This window comes from Cupressus sempervirens, chromosome 1, assembly GCF_028749045.1.
Source record: "Cupressus sempervirens isolate cs-2001-9-10 chromosome 1, ASM2874904v1, whole genome shotgun sequence".
NCBI classification, from domain to species: domain Eukaryota; kingdom Viridiplantae; phylum Streptophyta; class Pinopsida; order Cupressales; family Cupressaceae; genus Cupressus; species Cupressus sempervirens.
In genome coordinates this window covers 236,568,191-236,579,847 of record NC_143118.1, presented here as the reverse complement: position 1 = coordinate 236,579,847, position 11,657 = coordinate 236,568,191, and the positions used below count along the sequence as shown (strand labels likewise).

The 11,657-nt window shown below is 33.3% G+C and overlaps 1 protein-coding gene across 1 annotated transcript; it reads right to left on the bottom strand.

The window, feature by feature from the left end:
• Positions 1–309: 309 nt before the first annotated feature.
• LOC149577035 (alpha carbonic anhydrase 7-like) lies at positions 310–9,097 on the bottom strand. The gene is made up of 7 exons (XM_089821669.1): positions 8,872–9,097; positions 7,301–7,518; positions 6,224–6,330; positions 1,959–2,061; positions 1,003–1,170; positions 819–872; positions 310–536 (listed from the first exon to the last, which is right to left on the bottom strand). The coding sequence occupies exons 1-7, from the start codon at positions 8,948–8,950 to the stop codon at positions 447–449; spliced, it is 819 nt and encodes a 272-aa protein (XP_089677795.1). The 5' UTR covers positions 8,951–9,097; the 3' UTR covers positions 310–446.
• Between the last annotated feature and the right edge of the window lie 2,560 nt (positions 9,098–11,657).

Below are 11,657 nucleotides of genomic sequence, written 5' to 3'. Positions count from 1 at the left end.
TTTGCTTTTATGTTTACTCTCAAATTCCCAACTGAAATATTTAAGAGAAAAGAGCCAATTGAATTGTTGATTTGATGTTGCTCCTTAACTCATTTTAAAATCAGGAAATGTTAACATTATGTCACTCTAAACTCATTTTTAACTCAGGTACACCCAATGTGTCACTCTAAACTCATTTTAAAATTGAGATTTGTGCAACGATTTTGTCGTTATTTTGGTTAGCTGAAATATCAAAATTTATATATTTATCATTATACTAGTACACTAACAAGGCGCATTTGGTGACTCTACATTAAATTTTTTAAAATATTTTAAATAAGATAAAATAAAGTAATAATATTATAAATTATTTTCAAAATCTCTCATTTAATAATGATACAACATTGTTAGGAGATAACAAATACAATAACTCCTATTATAATAAATATGTTTATCTATTTATAAATTCAATGTAATTTAGGATTGCTATTAGGCTTATATATTTTCACCATTCTTGCATTTGTAGCTTGGATGGGTCGTGCATTCTTTTCATGTTCCTGCAAATAACCATTTTACATTATATTAGTTCTAGTAATCTTATTAATATTGTAAATAAATTCAAAAATTATAAAAATTATAAAATGTGAGATTAAGGCATAAGCATTGTAAAGAGTGCAAGATAAATTGATGGATTACTATTTGTATTTAAAAATAAATATCTATTTATGTCTCATATGTACAACCTATAATCTCAAACTTATTTCTCATATTATATTTTAAGAATTATATAAACATAAAATACATTTTCAAATTATAAAAGTATATGATAAGATATTTACATCATGTATTGCCACGTGCAAAGCCCTGACTTGTTCTCGGGATATAGTCCTCACCTGTTTTCATGTTCGATATTATGTTATAGAAATAACGCATAAATATAATTTATAATATTCAAATATATTTAACTTTTGAAAAGATATATATAGGAATGACTTTGTTTTAAAAAGGGGAAGGACAACAAACCTTGTGGACGATGTTCCAAGTGACTCCCTCTGTACAAGGTGGAGTGGTGAGTGATCCATTGTATCGGTAATACTTCCTACTACCGACTTTGATGTGCCAAGGATTAACTATACCTAAAGCTTCTTTTGCAGGCTCCATATCAGCAATGGAGGCAATTTCATCTGTTAACTGTGATAAAATAAAATGCAACATCATACTTTAATAATGATGTCAATGGCTAAAACCACTTGTTGATAGGTCTACAATCTCTTCCAATATTTTTCTCTCATTTCTTTAGTTAAATTGGATAATGTTATTATTTTTGGGTTATTCTAGATAGCTCTTATATATCAATAATCTAGATAGCTCTTATATATCAATAATCTAAATTTTATTGTATTAAAAAATTAGATATCTTAAATAAATCTATCTAAAGAAATGTTGACAGATATCCATTACAAAATAATTATAATTTAATTTACTACATCTAAAATTATTTATATTTCCTTTATCTCTATTTATTTAGTTTTTTACTAATTTAAGCTTTTTATTTTAATTTCTTAAAAAATGGATGATTTATATCTCTAAATATTATAATTTAAACGAATATTTTATGTGGTATTTATTGAATTGTTACTAAAAGTATATTCTATTAATAATAAGATTTAAACTTTTGACATGTAAATGGTTGTCAAATTTAACTTAGAAGAATAAAAGTTAACATTAACATGCTCACACCGCCCGTGGCTATACAGCCACGAAAATGCACTTCCTTTACATTGCTTTTTCTAACTTTTGAAAAAATTAACTAAGTCCTCTTCTTCGTATGAAAGTGCATTTTCGTGGCTGTATAGACATTGCCGCTCACACCATCCCACTCCCCATTTCTGGCATTGTAGAATGGCTAACAACATTAAAGAAAAATGATTTTTAGAAGCAATTTTTAAATGCTTTTAAGTCGGCTTGTGTCAAGTTACCTCTGCAAGAAAGGTATCAGGTCTTCCATAAGTGTAGAGAATTCCAACAACTGCAATTTGTTTGTCTTCTGATTCATGTACAAGATGCATTTCTAGAGGATACCTGAACCAATCAAATAATTCACTTTAAAAAAATCTAAATTAATACTAACATATATTATGAATTTAAAAAATACATTAAAAACTAATAATTTATTACTTCAATGTTTTTAAAATATATTGTCCCTAATCCTATTCCAATGAACAATGTGGTAAGATGGGTGGGGGAAATTGGGCAAATGAATAAAGATTTTAGGTGAATTAGAAATGGATTCAACTAGTTCTTCCAAAAGGAAAAGGTTATGGTAAAGCTTAGAGAGCTTGTCTAGGAACTAGAAGAAGAAAGTGAGTACAAAGAAGGAAAAGAAGTGTCCCAAGAATACTTAGAATTTAGAGGAAACTGAAAAATTATAAGTCAATTGAAAGATTGCTTAGGGGAGGAAATGACGGAAATGACCTCGTTTCCCCTCCTTCACCTCTTTAGTTCATAATGAGGTTAGTTATCATGTCGTTAATAAACAAAAAGATAATCAAGCTACTCTAGAGAAATTGGAAGACGAAGGTCTCAAAGAAGCCATTAGGCGAGTTGACTACGATGAATCTGTAGGGCATGATTTGATTTTGTTCTGCAGACCGATGAAGGAAAGGAAGTAGAAGGCTAGAGTAGAGCCAGAAACCTAATGAAAAAGTGAATATGGCTTTCTGGGAGGAAAAAGAAAATAGAAAGGCTAGGATTCCTGTGCTGAAAGTGGTTGATGCGGAGGAGTTCAATGTCAAGCTTACTGAGGAAGATACTAATAATTTGGCGGTTGACCCTCCTCATCATGTGTTGCAAAGTACAAAAGTTCTCTCTCTTTACACTCTTAGATTGGACAAGTGGACTTTCTACTCCTTTAAAATGCTGAATAATGCAGAGCTCTTGAAAGGTAAAAGCATAAGTAGAGAGGAGGAGAAGGGGCTGAAGGAGAAGGAGATAGAGAAGAGGGAAAATTTGGAGATAGTTGAAGAGAAAATTGACAAGATAGAAAATGTGACAAAAGAAGAAGCAGAAGAAAGGAACCCTAATAGACAAAAGAAAAAAAAATATCAAAGATGTCACAGATAAGATCAAAGTCATTGAGCAGGAGCTGAAAGATAATTTTGGATGTTGACTTTTAGCCATTGTGTACTGGTTTTGGACCTCAATTCAAAACATTTTTTAATATATTTGTAACCTCTTATATATATAGTCTCCAAAATAAATTATAGGTAACTAGTACACTCAAACAGAGATTTAAAGTATGCAACATGTAATCTGGTGCTTAAGTTTACCTCACAAACAATGGATGGTGATATCTGAGGAGAAATGACAATATGAGGATGGGTGAACTGGGGCTGAAAATAGGGAATTAAAGAATTGATTCACCCAAAAGAAAAGCATTGTTCATATACATTTTGTTTGAAATAAAATGAAAAATGATGATATCAGGTCTGTATACATCTGTACAATTTATAATAATCAACCATTGCGCGGCTAAGACTAGAACAGTTCATACAGGTTATTTAATTGGTAATGGAAACAAGTAGGCAGACGGCATATAAACTAAAATATTCAGTAGTTCTACAAAATTGTTTTTCTTGTTTTGTTTATATATTTAATAAGAAACGTTCACGTTTAATGGAATATGCAATAATGATATTTGAAAATTTCCATTGTACAATTTGTTTTCTTCACGATATTTTCGTTATATTTAATGATTTACTATATTAAAAAAAATCATGGAAGAAAATCAATGAGAAAAACAGAAGTATGGTTCAGGCTGCTTCCACGTATTTTCTTAAGAAATTTGATGTTCTTTCTCACCAATTTCTTTGGAGTGGCAATTTGCCAAAATACTAAATGGAGCTTCATCAATTGGGATACCGTTTGCAGGCCAAAAAAGGAAGGAGGCCTCGGCCTTCGTTCTGCTATCTTGTGCAGTCAAGCTCTTGCTGCAAGTTCTATTGGCGCTGGTTTTCCTGTCAGTTTCAGTTTTGGGCCCATATCCTGTCACACAAGTATTTACCTGGCATTGAATTTTCAGATGTTTCCAAGTTTCTTCTTGAGGGAAGAGGCTCTATGGTGTGGAATACCCTCAAGATTGGTGCTCACATGGTGAAGAAAAGTCTATTCTGGATCTATAATAAAGGCATGGAGGCCTTGTTTTGGAGTGATTCCTACAATGGGCATCCTCCTCTCTTGTCCTCTTGTCCTCACTTACATCCTCTTTGTGATTTTTTCCTTTATACTAGATGGAATAAGGTGGCTCATTATAAGGAGGCTCATAACCTAGGCCTTGCTATTGGTTACAGATGGAAGAATTCTTCTGATTGGTCGTCGGGTGGCTCTCTGGGGGATCGGTTCGAGCTTCCTCAAATCTTGGCTTCTAGGGAGTGCAGTTCTCTACAGGAACCTGATGTTTTGGCTTGGGGAGGTGCTTCTTCTGGCAAGTATTCTGTTTCTTCAAGGTAACTTGCACTAATTAAGCAATTGTTTGGTGAGGTGGAGGTCTCTTGGTGGAAGAAAGCTTGGAATAGCTTTTCTTGGCCTAAGTGTAACTTTTTTCTTTGGATTTTGGTTTACAATCGATGTCTTACTTGGGAGAATCTTTACAAGAGAGGCTTCCAAAGGCCCTCCATCTGTGTCTTATGCCGCAATAGTGAAGAGACTATTTCCCACCTTTTTTTTCAGTGCTCCTTAGTCAAGTAGATTTGGCACTTCTGTGGAGTGTGGGGATGCACGTGCTGACATGTTTCTTCCTTATTTGAGTTTTGGGACCGTCTGGGCCATCCCCCTTCCAAAACCTCTTTTCTTCAAGTTGCTTGGACTATTGGCCCTTCCCTTATTTTATGGCATGTTTGGCTTGAGAGAAATAGGAGGATCTTTCATGATGTACAATTGGGGATCAAGCACTTGTGGAGGAAAATTGCTCATTCTCTTCATGAAACACTCCTAACTAAATGTGACTTTGGTGACAGTTTGGACCCTGGAGATGCTGGTATTTACTCACGCTTTTCCTTTCCTCTTCAAAGTGGCACTCCCTCTCTCCCCTACAGATGCTCTGGGAATAGAGCTAGCAACGCTCTCAACCTGTTAATCATGAGGGGCATTAGACTCCTTCCCAGGCTAGAGTTCTTAAAATCAACACTGATGGCTCTTCTCAGGGAAATCTTGGACTAACTGGCATTGGGGGAGTTGGGTGTGATAGCTCTGGTGATGTTCAGTTTTTGTTATCTATCTACAAGGGTTACCATACAAATAACCTCATGGAAGCCCTTGCTATCTTGGTTGCAGTGGAACAGTGTTGTCAACCTAGCTGGAGAAGAATTACCTGTGAGATTGACTCGTGGGTGGTTGTGAATTTATTGAATAGACAAAACCTTGTGGATATGGACTGGCATTTGGCTCTGGTTATTCAACAGATCATTCAGTTATGCAATTCTCTAGATTTTGTGTCTTTTATGCATATCCCTTGGGAGTGGAATGGTGTGGCTGATTGCTTGGTTAAATGGGCCTCCAAGCATGCGCTGGATTGGAACATTATTGATCATAGGATGCTTCCCCCTAATTTATCTCATAAGCTGGATGCTTCCCCCTAATTTATCTCATTTAAGCTGGCTCAACTTGTTGACCCGGATAAAACTCTTTAGTGCTCTTTGTTTCCTCTATTGTTCCGTTCTCTTTGGGTATTCAATAATTTGTTTTACCCCTCTTTTAGTAAAACCCTTGAAAGAGTCTTGTATCATATTTATAAAAATTATAAATTTAATAATAACAATTAGGAGAAACCACCGAGTACCTATAGTACCTCGGCTTCGAACTGGTAGAGTGCAAGGTGGCCAAAAAGTGTCATTTTAAACTACCACTAAGACCCCAATAACTGCTCATCCAAAAAATAGTACTTTTTAAATAAATTGACCAATCAGCAACCAAGAAAACTTAAAAAAACAAAAACAAACAGCCTTATTTTCACATGTTTATATACAGGTACCTAAATTTTTTTAGGTGGTAATTATAGAAGAAAAGTAACGGTTAACATAAGACATAAACAACAAGACTCGTTTTCCCTAACTATTAGATTCACTTCATTCATAAATATTTAATTCAACAAACATGCCTTTCACCCTTTAATTGAATAATGTTTAATAAATATAACTTCATGTTAACTGAAGTGGGAAAAAAGAAAGTCAGATTATTTTAACAATACCTTCTGCCATTTACAGTATGCTCAGATGGGGCGTGCCAGTGGCATTGGTTAAGCTGATACCTTCTCCCCTTTATCTCAATACTACCAGCGCCTGTAGGCCATTCTACCTAATTCAATATAACGCAGAAAAAAACATCAAGAGATAATTTCAATCTATTAAAAAATAAAACTATTACATAATACAAGCAAAACAAAAATTTGTTAAAAATAAGTCAACTTAATCATTACATATTTTTTATTTAAGAATCAATTCTTGATGTTTAAGACCTGTAATTTTTGAACTTATTTCTCATAAGAACCTATGTTTTATGAAAAAGCTTCAAACTTTTTAAACAAATCACCATCAAGAGTCAAGATCAAAACCAGCACCATTACACAATTTTTTTTGTTCTCCAAGAAAATTTTGTCGAAGGAAAACCTCCAATGAGGATGAGAGCTTAAAATAAAATAAGTTAATTTTGACCATTTAACACTTTTAGTCTAAGAAGAAGAATCAATCTTTGGTGTACAGTGTTTAAGCCACGAGGAACCTGTTTAAGCTACCAGGAAGGCTAAAACATTATACGTTAAGGCTTGATTCCTAGATTACAAGTGTTAAATAGTAAAAATTGATTACTTTTTTTTTCAACCTTAATGTTTTAAGGGTGGCCCTGAAATTTTGGAATGAAACTGGATGACCTATGTTTTATGAGTAGTAGTTCACAAGAACCTATTTTTCATGAGAATGAGAATGAATGGACAATGAGCACCCAATGCCTTTAGATGGTGAGTATTGGATAAATCCTAAACTAAAACATTAAACATATGAGGGGGGTTTGAAGAAAAAACCAAGCGTCCCCTTTGGTTAGATATGATTTAGTCTTTAGACATTTCTCTAGATGATGTGCATCTTGCCTTGTGTGCATATCATAGATACAATAAGTGCCAAAGTTCATACTCGTAAAAGATTGATTTGTGTGAACTGCTACTCATGAAATATAGACCTTGGTAACAAAATAGCCTCAATAGTATCTCCTACTCATTCATAAAACACACATCCCCAAAACTTAGGGAAAACAGGGTTTTGATGGCACAAACCATAATATCATGCCCCCTGTTGACTAGGGTTGCATTTGCAGGGCGATAAATCCTGCGAAGTTGGCCAAGATCAGGATATATTTGAGCCCTCTCCTTCACCACATCGATTGGAGATTGCTGCCGCCCTTTTCCACACGCACTCCATTCTTCATGCAATTCTCCCCAGTGTTCTGGCCCCGTCTTCTCCCCCTCTACGTACGAAAATTCCCTCTCATCCTCTGATACCCAAACATTTCCATATAATTATTATGGGAAATAAACACAAATGTCAAATGAGTCACGTTCGTATGGCTATGCTTCATACAAAATGTACTTTGTTAAAAAAATCAATAAGAAATTTATTAAATTTTCTTAAAATTTTAATAATTTGTTCTTCATGATCTGTATTTCTAGTGTTGTAAATTTATGGAAAAGAGAAAAAAATTATGTTTTTGTCAAGAGGAAAAATAATTAAATATGTCTTTAGTACATTTTGTATGAAGGTTAAACGACTTCTAATTTTTGAATAATCTTTTATGATCAATCATCATATAATCTCTGATGTTTCAGAAGATATATTTCTGTATTGTTATTTTAAATCACTTTCTTTTCAGATCATGTTCTTCACAGTATGAAAATAATGAACATCACATAATATAATTGGACATTTCAATAAGATAAGATAAATTTATTAATGTTCAACTGGAGACAAACAAGGGTCTGTGGGACTGAAAACTTATAGAACAAGAAGCAAAGAACCAACAGACCACCAAATAGTGGCCAAGAAAGCAAACAAAAGAGTAAAGAAAACTAGAGACAAGATGCAGACTAAGGGTTCTTCCTAGGCTGGAAGAAGTTCTTCCAGCACTAAAAGACATTGACTCAGGTGAGGGAGAGCATATAATAGTCAGTCTTTGAGAATACATACAATATTGGCTTCAATATAATTAAGAATTCTAAAATATCCAAGTTTTTTTTTTTTCCTTTATGTTCTCTTGCATCGTGATGATAGATGACCTAATGTGATCTGAAATATTGATGATAGACCATAATCAGTCATAGTAGAGAGATGAATATTCTGGATTGGGTTGTATGTCATATTTTTGCATCAAGACTTTGAATCACACTCAGTGATACATCCTTTAGCTCTTCACATCCTAATAATAGATGATTGAGTGTGATTTGAAACATTGATGTAAAAATATGGCACACAATCAAATCCATAATATCCATCTCTATTTTTAACAAAACCAAATTCAATTCACATAGATTTTAAAATATCTTTAACTAATATCACTCAACAAAAATCCAAATGAATCAGATATTGCTGTTGTTTCTGAAATACTAAACCGGATCCATCATCACTTTAATCTATCTAGGTTTTTAATTATATTTCTTTGTGCATCTACATTTTATCACACAAATCGTCCAAACTGCCCAATGTGATCTAATAAATGCAATCTAGAGTATCTAAACAAAGACACATATTATCTCATTGAGAAACATAGATCTACAATACAAGTTGTGAAAAAGTGATATCATCAAACAAAGATCTATGAATTGAAATGAAGAACAAAGTTAGTTTGCATTACCGACTTCTTGGGTTCGAACCCCGGCGCTGCAAAGCAACAAGAACAACCCCAACACCAACAAAAGCTGTACGTTTCTCATGCTGTACGAATATATTCAACTTCAAATAAAACGTGAAGACATTAACCAAAGCATGAATATATATAATTGTTGAGACAGGCTCTGCAAATTAAATAAAAATAATCTGTTATTATTGGAACAAGTCTCTGATAACAATATTTGTTTAATCTGTCGCCGTACAGTGGATTAAATTGCAGTCATGTTCCAAACTATATTTATATAATTATTTTCCCGCTTTGCTGACCACGTTCATTGCACTAGTCTAGTAAAATGTATTTGTACACTGTGGTAGGTGACCAGAAAACTAATGTGGGGATGCCACAAAACATATTGTTATTTTCCTTTGCAGACCATGGAAAAAGCCAATTTGTGGACTTTTTCTAGTGTTTTACGTTGGTTTAGGTAAGATTTATTCTAGTACAGCATTTCTCCATCTTTATGGATTCTTCTCGAAGTTGAGGGTCAAAAATATTTAGAAGACACATTCTTGTCTGAAAATCGTACAAGGCACAAACCCTAAGGCCGAGAGTGCTCAGTTTTATACAACCCTTCGCTTGACTCGAGCACTTCAATGGACCTAGCCGTTGCATTTTTTATTTTATTTTATAGACTATTGCTTTCCCTCACAAGTAGTGGGTTTGGCTATTATAAACATTATTGACTAAAATACATTGTAGTCCAGTAGGACTCAATGAGGTGATGTTTTTTAATATATTTTTTATTGAGGCTTTTTAAAAGAGGGGATTTGGTAAAGGAAGATTCAATGATTTGGTATGGTCTAATTAGGCTAATATTTAAGCAAATTAGTAGATGTGCAAGTAAGTGTACCAATTATTTAGATTAGGGATGAAGATGCTCGTTAGGAGAGGAGATCTAGAAGGTGTGGACATAAATTTTTAGGGTCTATGAGGACGTTACGTGGTCCTGAACTTTTTTTTTCCCTATATAGTTGCTAAGTTGGCAACCCTAAACTAAAACTTATGGCTTTGATTAAGATGTTGGTCCCATCAACAAGATGATTTCCAACCAATATGTGAAAAATGATCTACTTTAGCACGTCAACTAGGATGTGTGCGGGCCCACCACCCAAAAATGTTCTCCTTTCTATTCATAGTGGACAATGAGATGAGATGGCTAGTGGCCAAATGGCCACCAAATCCACTTGTATGCACTGCCTTATCTTACCACCTGCACCTTACACTCCAAGTTCTCACCACATTTAATAGGCTTCACCTCTCCTATTGTTGTCCACCATGGTTATGTTAAATGATGCATGAATGGAGGCATTACATTCTATCTTCATTGACAATGTTTTTCGCTACCACTAAGGTATATGCTTGAGTTGCTTCCGTAAGCTATATGCTTGAGTTGCTTCTATATTTTTTAGTTTCAACTGGTTTTTGAATTGCATGGAGGTCTATAAATGGCTTCCTTTCACATTTCTAAGTTTGATTTGAAGTTAACATCACATACTTGTAATTTGTATTCAATCCTTCACATTTGCAAACCATTCTTTCACTTTTCTACCTTCTATAGCAGGGTATTGGAGTGCATTTGTCAATAGTGAAGACCAACAACATGCAAGATAGTTAAAAGACATGTTGCTTGATCTTGGTGAGGATATTTTCTCACTAAGACCACCCACTAACAAGAAATGATAGATTTGTTTTTCTACTTTCCTTTTCTAGGTTTGTCTAATTTAAAATTTCTTTCTTGAAGGCTTTTATTTTGGGTCTTTGAGTTTATGAGCACATTCCACTTTCAATGTGGAAATGGGAAATGTACTCCATTGCTCTAATGTCATGGTCAAAGTGGGTTTTGCAAGTTCATGCATGAAAGTTGGCAAAACTACTTTTGGTTTCAATGTTTTCTTAAGAACCCCAGCTAATGTTTCTATTGGTCTTCTTTCTTACCTATTTTCTTGCAAATTTGCAAAGGGAGTTTATGGTAAAAGATTTTGTTATCTATGACAAATCTAAGATTTATTAGAAGTGGAATTAACATTACTTTTTGTAGAAATGAAATTTGTAAAGAGGATTTTCTGTGACAATTAATTTTGAGTTTTCTTTCTGTTTATTTGAAATCTAGTATGAGATTTTATGATGGTTTTAATAATGGTTAAAGTTAAAATGTTTAGAGTAATTATTTGAGTTTGTAACTAAAAGGTTATTAAGATTTCTAGGTTTCAACAAAAATCTAGTTTCTTAGTTTCTTGCTTCATAATTTGTTTCAACAAAACCCTAGTTTATTTCTTAAGGTCAGTGAAAGGTTATTAAGAAATTGTTCCTTTTTATGTTAACAAGTGCCACATGGTGGCTAACTACTTGCCTTTAGTAATGCGAGCAATTATAATCTCAATTTTATATGTATATTTATAATTTCAATAAATGTGCAATTTTTAAATTATTATAATATTTGGTATAAATTTATAATAGAAACTATAGTTAATGATAGTTAATTTTTGTTAGAAAGATAACAATATCATTATCATACAATTATATATGTTTCAAACTAAGTTCAAAGTGTTAACATATTAATCATTAGGGCTATAGAATTAGGTTATAAATTTCAATTTTGGTAGTTATTAGATAGCAATTTTAGTAGTCATTTCTTGTTGGAATTTACAAATGGGAAGATTTACTTAATCTTTAATTGTTGATTCTAGATCCTTGTTTTGCTCAATCTATTCTGATCCTTCCTAATCTAATATGTCTCTGCTCGAAGTGCT

What these genes read in the sequence shown, in the direction of transcription:
- LOC149577035 (XM_089821669.1), bottom strand. Translation starts at nt 8,950, where the DNA reads ATGAGAAACGTACAGCTTTTGTTGGTGTTGGGGTTGTTCTTGTTGCTT. An exon ending in CATACTGTAAATGGCAGAAG is followed by an intron (nt 2,062 to 6,223) that starts GTATTGTTAAAA and finishes TGATTGGTTCAG; the next exon opens with GTATCCTCTAGAAATGCATC. An exon ending in CTTGGAACATCGTCCACAAG is followed by an intron (nt 873 to 1,002) that starts GTTTGTTGTCCT and finishes ACATGAAAACAG; the next exon opens with GTGAGGACTATATCCCGAGA.